The sequence below is a fragment of the Acanthopagrus latus genome, chromosome 6 (assembly GCF_904848185.1).
Source record: "Acanthopagrus latus isolate v.2019 chromosome 6, fAcaLat1.1, whole genome shotgun sequence".
Lineage (NCBI taxonomy): Eukaryota > Metazoa > Chordata > Actinopteri > Spariformes > Sparidae > Acanthopagrus > Acanthopagrus latus.
In genome coordinates, this window is record NC_051044.1 from 9198449 (window position 1) to 9219167 (window position 20719).

The 20719-nt window shown below is 42.0% G+C and overlaps 2 protein-coding genes across 3 annotated transcripts in view; one reads left to right on the forward strand and one right to left on the reverse strand.

Annotated features, from left to right (window-relative positions):
- Positions 1–19555, forward strand: LOC119020615 (rho-related GTP-binding protein RhoA-D-like). Of its 2 annotated transcripts, none has more exons than XM_037100084.1 (5): positions 1–122; positions 9381–9538; positions 13700–13820; positions 14231–14361; positions 16614–19555. In XM_037100084.1, exons 2-5 carry the CDS (start codon positions 9383–9385, stop codon positions 16785–16787), a joined length of 582 nt encoding a protein of 193 aa, XP_036955979.1. In that variant the 5' UTR covers positions 1–122; positions 9381–9382; the 3' UTR covers positions 16788–19555. The 2 variants fall into 2 exon arrangements, with proteins under 2 accessions (XP_036955979.1, XP_036955978.1); XM_037100083.1 differs by having other exon boundaries at positions 23–219.
- Positions 18828–20719, reverse strand: part of mov10a (Mov10 RISC complex RNA helicase a) — a 12846-nt gene continuing 10954 nt past the window's right edge. Inside the window, exon 22 of the mRNA XM_037100082.1 lies at positions 18828–20711. Coding sequence (XP_036955977.1) covers positions 20650–20711 — 62 coding nt within the window. The 3' untranslated portion in view covers positions 18828–20649. The remainder of the gene's footprint in view (positions 20712–20719) is intronic.

Genomic DNA, 20719 nt, shown 5'->3' on the forward strand with positions numbered 1-20719 from the left:
AGCGGAACTAGCTGCCTGTTAGCCTAGCTTCGTTTGTCTCTGGTGTCGGTGGGAGGATCTTGCTCGCCTGCCCCGCTTCTCAGCACCCTCTCCGTAAAAATTAGCGAATACTGCAGCAAGAAGTGAGTGTGTGTGTGTCTCTGTGTGTGTGTCACGATCGAGAGGAGAGAGCGAACGGGGATTAATACTTATAAAAACGTCTCATCCGGCTGCTGACAGGTAATTATGACACGGAGGCTGTAGTTTGACTCCATGTTCTTATTTGACACAAGTCGACAGTCTAATTATAGCTCACTTACTTGGGTGAGAGAACAAGGTGGTGGCTTGTCCTCACACTAAACATTCGCCTTTTCTCCTGCTCAGGTAGTAGTTTAGTCCCGGAGTGTGAAACTGTGTGGCTGCTGGTTGCCAGGGCGTGTTTCTCTACAACTGTTGATAGCTTCGTTGTTCGTAGTTTCAAAGTCAAAGCAGCAGATCGGAGCCTGTCGGTGTGAACAGTCTGTCCAACTGCTGCGACCTCAATAAGCAAACTCCGCATGGCAAATCTCCTAATGAGCCATTTCTATTCCTGGGAACTCTTTAATTTCCTCAGTATCAACACTGCCTCTGCTTGTGTGAACTGCTAACAGTGGGGTGTTTTTATTTTTTGTTGTTGTTGGTTTTTTTTGGGTTAGGGTTTTCAAACACAGTAAGACATGTGGGGGTGACATTTGAAGACAGAGGTGAGTCATTTAGGCTGAGTTGTGTTGAAGAAAAAGATCTGAATTCACATGGGGGATTATCCAGGGCTTTTAATGTGACTTAAATAGCAACGATTTATTATAAGTAATAGGATTCACATAGAAATGATAGTAATAGATTGTAATCATCCTCCTAAATGTGTCCAAATCTGTTGGAAAATAAATCTTTATGTTGCATTAAAGACAAATATATACTTTGTGCACATGCAGATGGAGGTCAAGTGAAACAGAAACAGAAAATGGGTAGTTTTAAACCATTTTTATCCAGTAGAATAAGTGTTTAAGCAGATTATCAAGCAACAATGTCAATTATTTCTTATCTGTTTTATATCATGATTCATCGAATATCTTTGTGAGACACAACAGATCACATTTTATGTCTAAATGGGCTCTGACATGTCCAACTATTCATAGGTTTTCATTATTTTCCAGCATTTCGTTGACTAAAACAGTCAATATTCAGAATAATCAGCAATCAATATGGTTGCAACCCTGAGCTTCAATGGTATGAAATACATGTCAGGGCTTTTACTGTGATTTAATTAAGACAGTCCCATTCATGATAATTTGTAGGATTCACATAAAATGATAATATGATTTTGATCTTCCTCAATTTGTCCCAATCTGTTTGAAATGAAAAACATTTATGTGGCGTTCATAATAAATATATTCTCGGCACACTTGCAGATGGATGTCAAGTGCAACAAAAACTTAAAATGCGTAGTTTTAAACCATTTTTTAACCAGTGCATTAATTGACGAGTAATTGATTGTCAGGCAAAAATGCCAAATACTCTTTTTCTGTATTGTATCATGATTCTGTCAGAATATCTTAGTGAGACAGAACAACATATTCAGTGTTATGTTCTCTTTTTTTTCACTTTCTTCCAACATTTTGTTAAATCAAACCAGTTAATCAGAATCAGAATAATAAATAATCAATATGGTTGCAGCCTGCTTTGGTTGTGCAGGAAATACATTCCAGCGGTGCGTTCAGGCGCACACAGTTGTGCATTAGTGTTGTGCATGTAACGCTGTTTAATAGATCCAATCTGCAACCGATGACTATCATTATAGATTAATCTGTTGATGATATTTTGATTCATCAATGCAATGTTTGGACTGTGGGGAACAATGAATAATGCACATCATAACATCACAGAACATGAGTCGACGTCTCCAGTAGACAATTGATGCTGTCAAACAATTGTTGGTTAACTTCCTGTCTCGTGTTTCTTGTTTCATGCATCTTTATTTGAAAAAGCATGAAAAACATGAAATAATTTACATCAAAGTACCATTTTCAAAATCTTCATTGCAGAGTTTATTAAGGTAAAACAAATATGATACATTTCTGTAATACCATGATATCCAGAGGTCAGTGTTTTTGTTGGAACATGATACTTAGTCGTTTCATTACACTTTACACACTGCGATTAAAAGAGACATTGTAAAATATGAGGGTTAAAATAGGAAGGTAAGAGGTTTTAACTTGTATACCTTCTAGGTTTTTTCCAACTTTAGTCTCTGGGCAGGTAGAGAGATTCATAATTTTGTGAGAAAAGTAGGCATTAAATCCAAAACAGCCACTAAAAGTATAAATGGTCAATAATTCCATCACTCCAAAACCTTAAAAACAAAGCCCTGCCTGTCCATAAGCTAATCAACTGATTAGTTTTTTGTGGGAGAGTGTTTAAAACACTGTTAAACTCATTCTTCTACAATAGTTAACAGATGATCTTTTAGACGAACATTAGTTTGACATAGATCGGGGATGGATTGACTTGGTGTTGGAGGAACAGAAGTTTCCAGGCATCTGCGTTTCGAGTCCCCTCAGCTTGTCGGGCAGCCTCGATCGTCTGCTTATGACCTGAGTTATTGAGCAGCAGTGAGTCATGAGGTGTCGGTTAGCTCAAAGCCTCGTGTAGGTGTATCCTCTGCCTCTGTCTTTGGCCACCAGCTGACTCGACTCGTTCGTCTTGCCCTACTTCCTGGAGAGGAAGAGGAAGGCTGTGAGAGCGGGGGGTATCTGTGACTATCTTCCTTTGGTGTATAATCTACATTTATATATTTATTTATACACTGATGATGGCAGCAATGAAGATGACGGGTTAATCTTATAGAAAATTGGCCTGATTAATTTATTGTTAATTTCTTCTTTCACTAAGCTTAGTTTTCAGCACTTATCCTCGAGCTTGTTATCCTTTTCTTAAAATACATTCATTGGAGTTACTTCTCGAGTGCTTGTTTCTTGGATGGGAGAGCTGTTATTATCATTCTCTCTGCACGGAAGCAAATACATGTTTCCCCCCCAAATGAAAAACGACAAAAATCTTAGTTAACAGACACTTATTTAAAGTAGGAAATTCCGATTCATGTTTCTTCGTACAGATGAATGGGTCATTGTCGTGGACAGGCCTTAAGGGAGATGTCATACCTGTTTTTATTTCATGGGCTGGCTGCCTGTTGGGAGATTTGATCATTTCCATGGGTGTACCAGTAAAGCCATGACTCAGTGAGGCCGAGGAGCCGAGTGTGTTTGTAACATACGCCCAAAGAATGCGAGAGGCTGACCTGATCTGTTGCTGTGTATGTTGCCCTGCAGTTGTGTAAGAGAGCTCAGCGCTCGCATTTCAATTTTTATGCGCTTTAGTCGACAGCCTTTACTCGGGAATCCCTGCATTGTGTCCACAAGCACTTGATCTGAAAACAGCCTGAAGCATTCCCTGTGTGAGAAGTTTGATGTCTGATCCTCCTTGTGATCTGATGTCTGTTGCCTCCCGTCAGATGTAGCCAGATAAGATGTTTCCACGTCAGGTGAAAGGTGGTGCAGACAGGCGGTGTCACGGGCACTGTGCCGTCTCTGGCCACAGCCTCTGCCAGTTTATGAACTTTAGCCCATTTCTCAGACAGACTAGAGGAAGGGAGGTGTATTCTCACATGCTTTCAGGTACACGTGTTTATTTTTGAAACATAAGCCTGTTCGCTCGTTTCTCTTGAGATGAAGAACCGCAAGTACATTAAAGGTCGTTTCTGTTTGGTAGTGAAGTTGTTCCATAGAGATTTAGATTTAGGCTGGACTTCTAATGGGTGAAGGTGAATCTGTCAAACAGTTAAAATCCACCCTTGGTTTTACTGCTCTCTTAGTTTATATGCAACTAGAGTCTGACTGAGCTCCATGGCAACACCAAAAACCCTGGAAATGACTCCCTAACATTGATGTCAGCCCATATGTGACTGTGTCGGCAACAATCAGTCGATGAACAAGTCAGTCGAACAACAGAAAATGATCTCCCATGTATTTGGATAATTAATTAAAGCGAAAATGTCAAACGTCTTCAGTGTCCACCTTCTTAAAGGTGAGAATTTGCTGCTTTTCTTGGTCATTTTCAATGGTAAATAAAGAGTTTTTGTTCAACAAAAGAGGCAGTTTGAAGACATCAGGTTGGGCTCTGGGGAATTGCGAGGTTTCTGGACACCAAACAGTGAATCGATAATGAAAATAATTACTAGTATCAAAGATAGCAGACAGCCCCGGTCAGCTTGTTAGACGAGCCAAAACAATCATACCGGGACTCATTTCCTGTGGCATGTTTGCTTGTTTGCAGGACCTCTGAAGGAAAAAAAAAAAAGTCATCATCACCGTCTCCCAAACAACAGGCCTTTTATTGGCTGGATGTTTGTCCGTGTTCAGCGTTGTTGTTGGTTTTAAAGTTATATGAGGATTGAGAGGCAGCTCTCCCTCATTGGCCGGGGTCACGCTCTGCTCTGTGCTAACTCTGTGCTCAGCATGTTGCATAACTCCCATTGGCCCCTAAGCCTCAGGAAAACCTCCTTAGAGAACGGGAGAGGTGGTGTGTTCATTAACCCGGGGCATTGCTCAAATAGTTGTAGGAAGTAATGGTGCGCTGCTCTGCAGTGTCTTAATGGCTTCTCGTGTTGTCTTTGGATCAAGTTTTACATGCGTTTGCCAGTGACACTCTACGCTTTGTCTTCTTCATCACAGTGAACTCGGATGGGCTATGATGGCCACTGCACTTATTAGACCTGCACTTGTTTGTTACCACTATTTTCATCATGAATCCTTGAATAAAACTGCCCCAAATCAGGTAATATGTCCATTAAAGTTGACTTTGTTTGATGACATAAAACTACAGAACTTTATATCTGAGTAGGTAAAACTAGCAAATGTTTGGCAAGTTTACTTTGTAAATAACTTAAATGATTAATAAATGATCAGAATTGTAGGGGATTGATTTTCTGATGTAGATGAAAGCAGACTTCACAGAGCTTCACAGGTGATCAAAACTTGATAATCTCTAGGGAGCTAAGCAAGCAAATCATGCAAGATGCACTGTATGTGTTATCTAATAATGGCTAATTAAAGGTACCCGCCCTCCCCTTCAGGCCAAGAAATAGTCCAGCAACCCATATTGTAAAACCTTTTTCAAGGTAAAGAGCACAAACAGAACATAGATGTGTTGTTTTTCACTTTTTACAAAAATAAACAGCGTCTTTATGCTAAGCTAAGCTAACCAGGATCTGGAGGTAGCTTCATATTTGCTGTTCAAACTTGAGAGTGGCTTTGATATTCTTATCCAACTTCCTGAAAAAAAAAGAAAAAGTAAATGAGTGTTTCCCAAAATGTCCAACTATTCTTTTAATGATGTCATTGAAGTTTGCAGCCTGTGTGTCAGGCTCCCCTCAGGGATCACGACCTAAACGTGAGGCATCTCGGGAAGAATTTGCATTACTGCTGCTACAATGGTCAAGACATGAAATACAATCCAGGAAGTCCAGCTGTAGTAACAGAACATTGTGCAGTGATTTAAAATACTTTGAGAGTATTTTACAAATCTGCTTTAGTTATTTTTTCTTTGTTGCGGCAGTAAACTGTTGAACTCGTTGCAGTGTTGACGTTTCAGTGAGATCTTACTTCGGGCTTGCTTGCATGTGATTGACCAGTGCACCTCACTGTATAACGCAGAACTGGAATCAGCTTAAACCTTTCTGTATTGCTGGCCCGGATGCGAATAGATCAATATTATAAATAGCTGGAATCGCTGTATAAATATAATTAAGTTCAGTTGTCTCAGTATTATTTTATCTTTGCTCTCCAGTGTCTCTTCCTGATGTTTTAACCTGGATGTAACACAGTGTTCCTGCTGTCTCACAGTGATGGTCGATCCTCAGTCAACCTCAGGATGATGGAAGGCTTCTTGAATATGTTCTAGCGTACCTCTGTGCACCACTGGATTAATCTCGGTCGTGCAGCGTAGACTCACAACGACAGGGAAATGAAAATGTCTGCCCCCTGAACTGACTGATGGTTACGTAGAGTCAACAGAATGATGTTGAACTATTTTTCTGCTTTTGTCACAGCTTCCATGCCGACGGTTAATCTCTCGGTGACACCTTTTAGCTTTCATCCAGCGGTGTGGAGGTCTCGGGTCAGCCAGCTGATACTGGTCCTAGAGAAGTGGAGTCCATTCATAAGTGTTGATTGAATCGGGGTGAGATCATGAACAGTGAAGGGATGAATAGTGTAGGCGCTTAAAGCAAAATGGCTTTCCTTCAGTGGCTGAAACATCATTAACACAGTCAAATATGTTACCTCTTGCAACCACCTAAACTTCCTCTTCAGTTGTTGCTGTCATTAGTTTGCATAGGCGCTTGAATTGAGAGCATCAATCAGAAGTAGCCTGAGAGATCACCACAGTTTTTTTGGCTATCTGAGACATTTTCACGCTTAATTTCCTTTCGCCAATGCATCAATACTTCTCTCCATCGGCTCCTGATATCACTGCCACCAAGGATAAGCTATCGTTGTCCAGCGAGAGCGCCTGTGCACATGTGCATGTATGTGTCAGTAAGCCTGCGTGCTTAAGTTGCGTGCACGCATGTGTTGCGTTGCCTTCTGGCAGCCCTCTCCGTGTCCCAGCTCTGCTCGGGCCTGTCCAAACAGAACTCCAGCCAAAAGCTCCTCCCAGGCTTCACGGAACAGGAAGTGGATTGTTTTGTTTCACAGGGTGAGCCTCTGAGGCCCCAGTGCTGCTGTCTCCCACTTGTTTGGCTTTGAACCCTTCAGCTAGTTCGGGCCGTCTCTCGTCCAGTTGGCAATCTCTGGAAAGAGAAAGATCAAAAGATACTGCGCCGTGTCTCTGGAGTCAATATTCATCCCAGGATCAAACCCACTTACAGAAGGAAAGTGGAAGCAGCCTCTGTTCTCATTAAGTATTCTGTTTTTTGGCTGGTTTTCGGTTGACATATTTGCAACTGCCGCTGAAGTGAATGATGAATTTTGGTTGTCAACGTAGAGTGTAATCAAGAGGTTTGCTTGCTTGCCTGTCACTATATATTAAAGAAATAACAGGAGCAAGCATGTGATGACAGCCTTATTTCAAACTGGAATCTTTGTCTTTGAAAATGTTGTGCAGCTGTAACTGAACACACTGCAGCAGAGGGAATGGGCCTGTGGGCAAAATGGGAAGAAAATGGGAACAAACCATGACGAGAATTTCCATAAGAAAGAGGCGAACAACCCCAAATTAAGAAAAACTGCCAAACATATGAACACACCCAAAATTTCCAGTATGGCTGCAGTCTAAGATTCAGTGGAAATACGGCTCAGTCATCATCTCTTCCCTTGTGACCTTTTTATTTTTCCTTTTACGCTTTACCACTTTGCAGCTCAACTCATTCACATACCATTAATGTATTAATTGGCTTTAATAGTTGTATGTGCTTATTCTGTTCACCAAGGCTTCTCTCATCAACAGTTTTCAGTTTGTGTTGACTCTTCAAAGATTGATATACTTCCCCATGTATTGATTTCCTTATTTCAAACATGTAAAGAAAAAAAAAGAAAGAAAAAAACAACAACTTTGAAACAATTATTAAATCAATAATTTCTCAAAAACAACACATTTCATGAGGAATAGGAAGAAGTTGACCCTTATTTAATCATACTGCTTCTCCTCTACCTCATTAATTAACTCATACTCTATATTTCCAACAGTGTCATAACTAACTTAAAGATGTTATTTAGAGCTGCAAGGATTAGTTGATTAATCTAAATGTTGATTGGCAGCAAAATAATTCCCAACATGTAGATGCACCTAGTCACCTTCCAGATGTGATGAAGAAGTACAATACAGTGTGTTTATTTTGGACCCTTTCTTGATTGAATTTACAGAATCATTACATGTGATTAAAAAAAAATCCATGTACCATTGTTGAAATTTTTGAGCATATCACCCATCTTTAATCAGAGGACTGAGATATTAATCTTACAGATTTGTAATGTACCGAACCAGGAATAGTTTAACAATGTCAACCTGTGTTCTTGATGCTTTTTCACGGTTGGATGCATTTTACTGAGCTCCCTGGCGTTTCTCTATGCAACTGAGCAGAGATTAAAAAAGTGGGTGTTGGGGCAGACTCAACTCCAAAGTTTTTCCAGCATGACTGAAAGATTAATTTCCCCTGATAAGTGGATGCCCCCGTGAAGAGGATTGCTGTCAAGACCGTCTGGCAGAAAGTGGATGAGGTGAGGAGCCAAATGACTATATGCACAGCTGCTCCCAGGCAGCAGGACTCCCGCTCATCCATCAGCTGCACTGCTAACTCATCCCCAGCTAAACCAGTCCTCACATCTGCAGGCCTTATTGCAGAAATCTGTCTTGGTTCAGTTGCTTCAGTCGATTGTGTTTTTGCGCGCAGGAAACCAGCAAAGCTTCATCCTCGCGGGCATCCATCTTAGTCTGACATGATTGCTGTTATGGTGCTTGCATGGCGCTCGGTCGGCCACACACATGCTCGCTGCGCTCTAAACCCTACGTAGGCAATCCTGGCTTACACTGGAACATATGGGCTGGCAGGTTTAGCTCTTCCTTCTTTAATGTAAAGTAGTTATGAGATAATTAGGGCATTACTTTGAGTGTTTTTCCTGAAGAAGAAGAATAAGGATCAAAAGCAGGGCGGTGTTTTGTCTGCTTTAGGACACACACCACCAAGTGCTTCACCAGCTGCCCTGATTTCCTGGATGCTTTTTCTCCTCCACGCGTGCTGCAGAGGGAAACAAACAGGGCGGAGCAGCAGCCTGATGGCACATTCCTTCATGTCCCAGCTTGTCTCAGCGTCCCCCCTCCCCTCTTTCTCCTCCACTATCTTACTCCTTCTCCTCTGTTCTCTATGTGGCTTTGTAGTCTAGATGTGGCGTTGGGGATTCAAGGTCTGCGACTGCAGTCGTCTGTGACAACATGCAGATCACAGCGCTCCCTTAGGTGTAATGCGATGCCGTACTGTCTGTCAGAGATGTCAGAGTGGTCGCTTTGGAGCCTCAGAGCGTCAGCAGAGAAAGTTTTTGTAGAACATTGTGTTCTTGATACATCATGTGCTCCTGTGATCTCTACAAATAATATTAAACATCTGTAGCGGAGAATACACAAACGACAAATGACAAAGTGTGACGGCACCGTTTCGCTCGTTCCCGCAGCGTGACATCGCAAGTGAAAACTTGCATCACGGCAGAAAAAAAGTTTACTTTGGTTTCTGTGGCGCCGCTGGTTATTTTGACGCTTTGACAAAATGTCTGCTTGTGACAGCCTCTTGTAAAAACTCTCCTCCTGTTTCCACACAGAGATGGCAGCCATTCGGAAGAAGTTGGTGATCGTCGGGGATGGAGCGTGTGGGAAAACGTGTCTTCTCATTGTTTTCAGTAAAGACCAGTTTCCCGAAGTCTACGTCCCGACGGTGTTCGAGAACTACATCGCTGATATCGAGGTTGACGGAAAGCAGGTTTGTACAGTTGACACAGAAGAAAGCAGAGCAGAGAGGAAGTGGTTGTCTGTCATCGTCTTCATAGAAAGTCTCACTGTTTTTTGTCATGCGCCAACATTGACCTTATGGCAGATTTACCTTTGAAACTCTTGGTAATATGTGCTTGATATCAGACAGGTGGAAACAAAAGCAGCATCACTTCCAGCAGACATGAACTGTCACAGGTGGATCTAAGCTAGATAGCTAATTAAACAGCAGCTCTGTGAGTTCATGAACTATGTACGGTTGACTTCTTCATGTCTCAAACTAACTTTTTTTTTTTTTTTTAAATGAGTTTGAAAAAAAGATGTTTTCGTTCATGTTTTCACTTCCATCCATCCATCGTCTGTAACTGCTTTATCCCTTTTCATGGGGTTGTGGGGTGTTGCTGCTGGAGCCAATCCCAGCTGTCTCCGGGCGAGGTATTCCCTGGAGAAGTCGCTAACTCATCGCAGGGCCCTCACTGATGAGCAATGGGGGGGTTCAGTATCTTGCTCAAGGACACTTCAACATGCAGCTCAGCCCAGCCCAGAGCAGGGATTTGAACCCGCGACCTTCTGATCACTAGCCGACCTGCTCTACCCGCTGAGCTACAGCTACCCCCATGTTTTTGCTTTTAACTTTATATGATCGAAGGCTTTAGGGTGAGGGCTGATTGACGTGTTTGGCCTCTGCACTGCAACTGGAGTGCAAACATCCCCAAAAGCAATAAACAGCTGAACGTTAGCTTGAACTCTGATAAATTCCACACTTCCACACAGTGGGATGAAATGCTCCTTGGCCTTGAAAGTAAGAGCAGACAAAGAAACTGTCTACAAAATTTTTTAAAAAAAACCAAATCATTCAGCACAGGACCACTTTCTGAGTTGGTCTTTGGGTAGAGATGCAGGTAAATCCAGGAGAAAACTGAACTTAAATTGCCATTTCTGTCATTGCGTGGTCACGTTAGACCTTTTGAACAAACTCGCAGTGCCATTACTATAAAGACATTTTGCTTGCACACCTCTTACACATCGAGAAAACCTTGTTACAGTTTGATATTGTCAGCAGGAAGTACTTTTTTTGTTCCATGGTTGGAATTTATAAAGTCACAGAATTTCACACTGAAAATTCTGACACTTACATTACATGATTACCCTGTGAGACAGATGGATTTTTGCAGGTTCACATTATCATGCCAACTATCTAAGCTATGTGGTTTGAACAATCAGCATCCTTTTAAGGAAGCACTGGCTGCTAAGGGGCGTGGCTTAGTAGAAAACCAGCAAGAAGAGACTGTTCATTGGAAGGAAGTTTGTGTTGATCCTGCTATAGCATCCATACATCAGAATGATTGCGAGTACTTCGATTTGATGAAAATAGGAAAGACATTGAAGGCTTTTCTCTTTTGGAAAACGTGTTTGCTTTTCTCTCAACTGGCTTAAACATTTGATGATATGATCTACTTGCTGGCGGTGCTGGCTGTAGCTTTCCCCTGCTGTCGATCTGATTGGTTAAAATTAGTCAGGGAGAGACGAATGGCTCATCCAATCCCTTGCCAAGTATTTTTTGCAAGTGGCTGCCCTTTTACAATCAGTTCTAGCGGCACCTTCCCAGATGGTTCTGTATAATGAACCATCTGGCACATCAGGTTAATGTAATATAGAGGGTAAATAATATGTGCTGTATAGTAAAGAAAAAGGGAGTTTTTCTCAGACAGTTATGAAACCAGCTACTTAACTTCTCCCGTGTGTGTGTGTGTGTACTGCGAGCGAGGGTCAAGCCTGAGCTGCAGACGGCCTGTTACGTCGAAGGGTTTTGTTCTCCTGAGCTGACCAACGCTGCAGGATCACCACTTGGCAAAACAGGAAATGACTCCACTTCTCAGCTTCCTGTTCAGACAGGGAACAGGGATGTCTCCTGGCAATCCCCCTCTTCTCGCATCAGGACCCTCCTCCCGACCGATAAACGTCTCTCATTTCCTGTTCTGGTTCTATTAGATGCCTGGAGGCAAGGAGGGGTTAACTGTTCTGTTGCTGTACAGGAAATCTAAAGTTAGGGATCCATGATGGACATCGGTCTAAGGGGAGATAATTTTGGCAAAGATATGAGCGCAGCTCCATTGGTTATCCCCCCTGCAACTCCTGAAAAGGATCCCCATAAGAATTAGCCCATCACACAAGCAGCTGGATGTTCTCAGCCTCTAAATTCTTGCCCCCCTCAAGGGGAAAAAAAAACATTTTCTTTCTTTCACCTTCAGTGCATTGGGCAGCCTCTAAAAATAGCTGTTTTTTCCCTCTTTCCTTTCCTCCCCAAAGTCTGCAGCTCACAACAAGTCCACTGGGAACATAACTGCTCCGGTTGCTCATGCAGTCTCCATAATGTTCAGCCACCACCCACCCGCTGCCTCTGCAAACCTCTATTTTGGGCTCGTTGACTGATGCTTGTGCTCTCTGTGGGCATTACCAGAATCGGTTGTCATTCAGTGGAGTTCCAGTATTCAAAACTTTGCAAAAAAGTTTCCCCTGAACAGAGTGAGTCAGATGAAGAGCGGCGTCGAGTGAAGACTGGCTGTTAATGCCCGGACAGGGACAGAAGGTATCTGGTTTGATGCTTGCTAATCTCCAACTTTCCCTAATTGAATTAATCAGTGGTGTGATGGGATGAGGCCAGTCCCTGAGTTCATTTCACTGACAACGCAACAGACTTATGAAGCTGTTGATGTCAGAGCTGCAGGGGTGGTGAGAAGTGTCTGAACGCTGAAGTCCCGTCAGACAAGGAAAGCAACGTTAAGTTACGATGAAGATGCCAGGTATGTGCAGCGAGAGCAGATAAATGTCCCGAGGTTAACAAATATTTGCTTCCCTGGTATTCGAAGCGTTGGCCTTCACTCAGACGCGGCGCATGCCTCGAGCTTCATACGTCAGACTCCAAACAGTCACGGCACTCAGTGGATGAGAAAAGAAACTTCATCGCTAATGATGTCGTGACTGGTTAAATGTCTGTGCCTTCATCCGGAACAGTGAGCAGCAGCATTACGTCTAGTCTGTGAAGACAGATAATTGTCTTTTTTTAACCCCTCTGGAAGGGTTCAAATAACAAAACTTTCAATGAAACAACACGGAGGAGTGAGTCATGAAAATAATAAGGAGTGATGAGAATCACCAGAGGAATACAGAACTTGTATTTTGGCTTGCAGAAAACCGCAAACAAAATACTTAAACCATTTTTATCCCTGGGTTTAAACTTAAAAAAAAAAACACCCAAAAAACACAGATTTTGTCTTTCTTTTGATCAATCTTTTTTCTTCGACTGTTTTGTACTGTATCATGTTGTAATGTGTCTTCCTTTGGTTGCTTGTAAATTGCTTTCAATCTCAGCAACTTACTTACTCTGCTGCCCTTATCTTGGAAAAGACATCAGCTAAATGCCCAGTCCTTTTGTAATCCGAAGGAGCTAGTACATTAATGTAAAGTTACATTTCATGTCACTTTGACTGACAGAACCTACCTGAAAAACCCGTCCAAGATGGAACCTGAGGGATGTGGGAAATTAGCTCTTAGATCTTATCTTTTCAACATAGGACCCACGTCAGGCTGCGACCACACCTAAAACTTGATATTATCAGTCTAGAAAGTATTTTTAAACAACTTTTAACGGGCAATTTGCTGTGTCATCTTTCCCCAGAGTCCTAGTTTCGGTGAGAGCTGCTGTAAATCCCCTCCATACTGTTCTGCCTGTCTTCTACTGGCATTCGTTGGTCCAAACATGTTCACCAGGAGGCCAGTTAACTGAGCCCTGTCACCCGGTGTGACTTGCAGATTGTGGTGCGGGCAGACTCCGGTCAGCTAATAGGGCCACATAGCTCCACAGTTACCTGAGCCACTTGCAAAAAAGCAAGGAAGTTGCTACAGCAAAGCTTACAGCAGTAAGCGGTTATGCTGCCCCCTATAGTTCTGGAGCTACGTTCAAATTCCTCAGATTACTTTCTAATTAAATCTTCTCTTCTTTTATTTTGTTACATTTGATGAGCAAGTATCTGTATGATCTTACAAGATACTTTTTGTTTTGTTACAGATCTCCAAGAGCCACTCTGTATCCGCCTATGTATTGTGTTTTTCTACTTCCTCTTACGGTATTTTCCTTCTGATTATCTCCCAGGTGGAGTTGGCGCTGTGGGATACTGCTGGCCAAGAGGACTACGACAGGCTGAGGCCTCTCTCCTACCCTGACACGGATGTCATCCTCATGTGTTTCTCCATCGACAGCCCAGACAGTTTAGGTGAGGAACTGCCGACACACAGAGGACTGAGTTTTTAAAACAGGTCAAATTAGACAAACCTCGGCTGTGACGGCATCAGCAAAGAAATTACAACATAATATAGAATACATCATTTCTCCCTCTGTATAAACGTGTTTGTCCTCACAGAATCAAGGCAGTTCATATCAGCTCAGCAAGCTGTTTTTTAAACGGCTTAATGGACTTGATGGGAAGTCGGATTAGAGCAGCTAAAAACATCTTTGCCTCGAGCAGTCTGCAGAGCAATCCATCATGAGAAGTGTTCTGCACTGTGACTCTGCACTGCCTGTCCCTCTTTATAGTCCCCCTCCTCCTCCTCCTCCTCTCTCTCGCTGTCTCAAGTATTTCAACTCTCCTCCTCTTCTTCTTCTTTTTCTTCTCTCGTGGGACAGAAAACATCCCTGAGAAGTGGACGCCCGAGGTGAAGCACTTCTGTCCCAATGTCCCCATCATTCTGGTGGGGAACAAGAAGGACCTGAGGAACGATGAGCACACGCGGAGAGAGCTGGCCAAGATGAAGCAGGTACGGAAGCCTCTGAGGGTCAATGAAGTGAACAAGTAGGCACCTCGCCAGTACTCAGACTCTGAAGGATGGGTGCAGGGTTGTTCACGGGTCTCTATCTGAATTATTCATGTACATATTGACAACAAATAAAGCTTCATTGCAAGACTACACGCCAACCTCGAGACCTCCAAAATAAGGAGGAATTTGAATCTGTGGTGGGCGTCTGGAAGTGGTTAGCTGAAGATATTTGAGTTTTGGAGACTTTGCAACAGCATTTTGATGATTTTTAAAAACTGAAAATAAAATATTAACCACACTCCAATTGGCATTGTGATGTTAAATACTTTTTTAACTTTCAGAATAGAATGAAGAATAAATCGCCCCTCTTCTTTTAGTTTTTGCCCTTGGACTAAAGAGAGTTTGTGTGTATCACTTCCCTGTTTGTTAGTGTCTTGATGTGATTCCTGTTGGTGCAACCCCCATGATCGACATGTTGAGTTTTAGGTGCATCACGATTCTCTTTTGAAAGATTACGTCGGGATGCCAAAAAAATCAATAATCAGGAATTTTAAGTCATCGTCATAACCATTGAAAACATGGCGCCATGTTAGTTACGATGACGATGACTGGATGAGAGCAAAGTTAATGGATGTTAAGTCATCCATTTGTTTTAATTACAGATCATTACGAATATGTGATGTTTTAAAAGTAGCAAGTAGTCACACAGAGTGAAAAAAATATATTATGCATGGAAATCTTAATAATGTTGTAGCCTTCTGAATCTTTATTCAGTTTAGATGTTCCCACCCCAAGCGAATGTGAACCGTCAGCCATGAGAAACAATGTTGTGTTGACAATGGAGAAGTCCTTCTTGAAGTAAAATATTAAATATATTACACTGCTGGACAACAAACTGCAGTATTGTATCAGATGTTCAGTTTCTGATCGCTCTGCTCAGTAGTTCTCACCACATGGGAACTGTGACAGCTTGTCCTTTTTAAGGGCTAATTATGACAATTTTGAAAACCTAATGCAACAATGAAGTTTGAGTCATCCATCCAGTGTGTTTGAAGGCTCCAAAAAACACTGCATAGTGTTGTGGTTTATAACACGTTCAGACACGATTATGCAACTCCGGAGAGTTAATGTGTTGACAATGATTTTATAATTTCCACAAATGCAAGAAAATCAGTAGAAATAAAGCACACCTTGATGGCGTTTTGGATAGTGCCGCATTGTGTTGTGACAACGGTAGAGCTGCGTTCTTATGCCTCATGTGTACATTTGTGTGGGATAATTTTGTGGGGTTTTTTACCAGATGGTGCCGTTCAGCATTTTCAGCCACTTCGAATTCTATTTAGCTTGCACAAAATCACAAATTTCGCCTCAGAGGGCTTCACAATCTGTACAACAGACGACACTTTCTGTTTGTAGTCTGCTCGAATGAACACAGACAAAAGAACCCTGAAATGGGGTTTAAAAAAAAAAGAGAAAAGAAAAGAGGAGGGGTCTCCTAGAAGTAGGAAGAAGCCAAAAGAAAGATTTAACATGAATTTAAATGACATCCTCTCTGTCTGTCACTGAAAGTTTATTGTCTTGGGGGAACAAACAGTGACTCTGAACAGGCTGTCAGTGGCCTTTCAGTCATACTACAATGACAACATACTGGTTCACTGTGTCACGCCACGGCCCGCTCTGTGTCTGTCTCCAGGTCCAGCGTGTTCACAAAGCTCTCCAGCTCTTTCAGACACCACTGTCAGCTTTTTCCTTTCTGCAGGTATCAGGAACGGTTTCACAAAGAGGAGCACTAAGTCATCAGTTCAAGTGTTTTGATTTTTTCATGTTCACACATGTTGGCTCGACATGTGTAAGCCGTGATGTGACTGCCAAGGCCCGGCCGTCCCTTTAATCCGCATCAAATTGCACTCACTCTTAGATACCAGCCACCGAAACAAACTTGATGTATTTCGGGGTTTTTTTGTTTTTTGTTTTTTTTTATCAGGATCCGTGCTTTATTCCCTGCGGAATTAAAGGAAATGTTCTCGCATGTTAAATACAGTGAGAAAATATTCCTGGGTCTGTCCCTTTATCTGGATCCACATCGAAATCTAAATTTTGTGGTAATCTGCTCACTAGTTTTTGTGTAATCCTTCTGACGAGTCAACCACCCTATGATTGGACAGAGGTGAAAACATACCGTCCTCTGAATGCCTCACCCTACATAACATTTTCAAAATTACCTAACAACAATCTGTGATCTAACCATGCAGGAGCCGGTGAAGGCAGAAGAAGGCAGAGACATGGCCGGCAGGATCAGCGCTTTTGGATACCTGGAGTGCTCCGCCAAGACCAAGGACGGCGTTCGGGAAGTGTTCGAGATGGCCACCAGAGCGGCGCTGCAGGTCCGCAAGCGCAAGAAGAGAAGTGGCTGCACGCTGCTGTGAGCGGCCCGAGACCACATGAAATCAACTGACCAACAGGATGAAAAAAAAGTAACACATCAAAAAAAAAAAAAAAAAGGACTGACCTTTTACCAAAACAGCATCTTTGTACTGTATGTCGCATTTCAAGATAACAGTCAGGCAGATGAATCCAACAAATACAGGAAATGAACTTTGTCTATATTCAAACTGTGTTTAGAAATTGATGTTTAAAGTTCCTTGTTGATTTTTTTTCCTTCCTCAGATCTGTCTTTACACATAGAGCGTTTTCCTACTTGTTTTTTCTTTATATTTGTAACGTTAACGAGGCAGTGATAGATGCACATATTTGTATGCAATATTGTTCTTCACGATGTTGGGCGAGCAGCAGCATCCTTCTTAGCTTGTATAAAGTCTCCATGAGTAAAGTCCAGGCTGTCCCGTCAGTGTCCGTTCTGTTCATCATCACAGTCGTGATAAGAGGATGAAAGTTGATGTCTTTTGAGAGCTAGTGCCTTTTCTTTATTTCGTTTTCTTTCTTTTTTTTCTTACGTCACTGTCTACTTCTCATGTTTGTCAGCTAGCTAACATTTCAGCTGAGGGGCCCTCCATTGTCGGCTGTCATTGTGAAACCTGAGGGAAGCCATAACTAAGGCTTTCAGTGTTGCTGATAGCTGGTCAAGCGCAACAAATGGCTGCTTGTGCCATTTCTTTGTTTTTTTTTGCCGGTGTGAAATATTCACTGAGGGTAAAGAAGGTAAAGCTGCCTCTGTAATTTGATTACAAGAAGAGAGTCAGCTTCACATTAATTTTTTATTACTATTTTTTTTTTTTTTTGAGTATAAGATCCAGTTATTCACTTTCCTTCATCTGTGCAGTGGACCAGGATGGGCAGAGGAGAACTGGCCAGTCAAGACACAAGCCAATATGACTCAACTATGCACAATAGCTGTTAGGACCAACAGGGAGATGACACAGCTGAGACAGAAACGAAGGCCAAGGCCTGGTGAAACCTCCCCTGTTTGTTTATTGTGAGCAACTGAGTTCAGCTCTTCTGCTACAGGGCAAGCGAGCCGGTCACCGGTCGCGCCTGCTGTCTGGAATCTGTGTATTGGACGGGTTAACCCACTTGTGGAAGTCATGTCTTGTTAGAGCTGGTAGCCTTTCGAGTGTGGATGTTTCCAGTCGGACGACATTCCTCGCATGTTTGAGAGGAGCCGAGTTGCGTGTGTGCGTGAGGAGCTTGTTTTTCCCTGGTGCCTTCTCTGTTCTGGTGTGCCTTCGGTTGTTCTCTCCCAGACCAGATAGACCAGCTGCTCCATGCCAACCCGACACTGACTGACGAGGTCAACAGTGACCTCCTGACATGTTTCACCAAGCTTGATTACACAAAATGTGTCGTCGGTTTCCTACATTTTCCGTCGTCCTAACTCAAAATTCGATCTTTAAATGCAGCGTCATCTTAATTATTCTGGCACACGAGCTCGGTTACACAAATTCACGTCATGTGAAGAATGAATCATGTGAAAATTACAACACTTGTAACATATTTCCTCAACATCTGTGGGAAAACATCTGTCAGCAGCCATAAATATTGTCTTTGATGTTTTATGGTTGCCAAAAAAGTTTTGAGAGAACAGCTGTCGAAAAAAATTTAATTGGTTTTACTTGTCATTTTTTTGTCTTGATCTGTTTCTCTTGATCTTCACTGTTACCTCCTTACACATACAGCACACTTGTAAAGTTAACTCAATTCATATGTGCAACATTATCCGCCATCTTAACCTAATCTTGACTGGTGTGTTTTTTTTCAGGGTTGATACTGACACCAATTATCAGCAATTGAGGAGATTAAATTGATATTTGGAACCACTATACCTAAAATGTCCCACTTCTCATGAATATGATTTTCATTTTTCACCATATTGATCATCAGGACTCAACACTGAATTGTACTTAAAGCAGTTTCTGGAGGCATGTCAGAGACCGTCCACTGGACCCAGTTCTTGCTCACGCGTTCTCTCTGAATACTCGATTGTGAATTCAACCTGGCTTGATGTATAATTCTTAGGAAAAAAAAAAAAAAAAACGCCCAGCGACTGTCCTCAGGCACAGACTCTTTACGGCATTCCTTTTCTCTGCCTCTGTTGCTCATTATTGTACTGTACGTGTCCCTTTGGTTGCATGTTGCCGTCTGTCTGCGGGAGGGTGGACGTTGAAATGTGTGTGTGGCGAAAAAACAATATCTTTGATGTTGCATGCAACCTTCTTACCTAAGCCTAGCAGCTGGCAGGAGCTGTGTGTCTGTTATATTGTAATGCCATCTATAATGCAACTTTATACCCTCTACTGGCCAAGCACATAAGTTTTAACTCGGCGATCCGGTGGAGAAGCTATAACATATAAAACTAGTTGTATTTTTTTCTGTTGTTTTAACGCAGAGGGGGCATTTATTACAAACACACACACGCACCAGATTAATGTTGTTACCTCAAATCTTTCTAGGGGGCTGATACTTTGTTTAAACTCTGGATTTTTGTGCAGAATTGTGGACAAGCACACTAACAAGGCAAAGAGTAAAAAGTAAAAGATTCTCATCAATGAAAGCACGGGCGTTTTATTGTTGTGGCATCGCGTTCGCGGGTCTCAACAAGCTTAACGTCAGCAGAGATAGTCGTATAACATTCACAGCTGGAAGCGTTGATGATGAAAGGGGCGTTCCCGCAGAGCAGCAGAGGGTCTACTACTGTCAAACATATCACTAAGAGCATGTACAATACTGCTATCGATGTGTATGCAGATTGCGCTGCGCCCAAATCAAAATAAGTTTCCCTTACGATGTCGATGCATGCTTGAAAAAAAACCATGGGGGCTTAACCGTGTGCACACGTCTTTGGGGAAACGGCTTCTGCTCAGTGTTGTGTAACTTTTTTTTTTTCCCTTTCTTTCTCTGTAAGTATTTGAGATGATAAAGGATCCAGATTTATATAAAAAGCTCATTGTAATAAATGCTTTGTAAACTGAAAGTGTTGTAGTGAATGTTTGATCTGAAGTGAACATGAACATTGTTAATAAACTATTTTTGAGACAAGACCGACTCGTCTTCCCCAGTCGATTCTTGTGGAAAGTTAAATAGGGACAGTTCAGCTTAAAAGCAACAAATACATATTTTTCCTCTTACCTGTAATGCTCTTTATCTTTCTAGAGTGCTTCCATTCGAGTTGTCGAGCTGTGGAGATATCAGCAGAGATGTCGGTGATCTTTTTGCACCGCAAGCTGAATGTCATGTAGTTCCATTATATCGAAGAGGGGACAGTCATCTCCACAGCCGAAATCTCCAAAACACCGAAACAATGTAGACGGATAAATAAGCACTGTCCCCTTTAAGACATCAAATGTGGTTACTGACAGGTGATAACGTTAAAGGTGATGATTAATCAAAGGGAAGGTTTTTGAGATACGGTGCAAAACACGAAAGCGTTTATTTCTTCAGCAATTACCAGAGAGTAATAGATGAGTTAAAAAGAAAACTACTTTGTAAAGTGCAGACGGCATAAGACAAAAGGTGATTAATTCCTGAGAGAGAGAGTGGTGTGCTTCTTGTTTTCTTAAACCGGAAAAAAAGATCACTGAAGAGACAAAGTGAAAAAAAATCAAGAGCAAAAAGACCAAAATCAGAGCGCTGTTGCACCAAAATATGCAAACTGCTCTAAAAAATGTTAATTAAAAAAATGACATTATCTGAACTTACAGATGCAAATGTTAAGTGCGTTTAAAGCTCACAGAGAGGGGAAAACTTGCTGTGTATGGTGATGTACATAAATCAGATTATTTCTAGAGAACATCACTGCAAATATTTCTTAGTTTTTGTGTTCTGACGGAGATGTTAGTGCTCATTTTTCCATTCAAGGTCAACGTGTTGCTGCAGGGCACTCTCTGGTCCGGGACCTGTAACA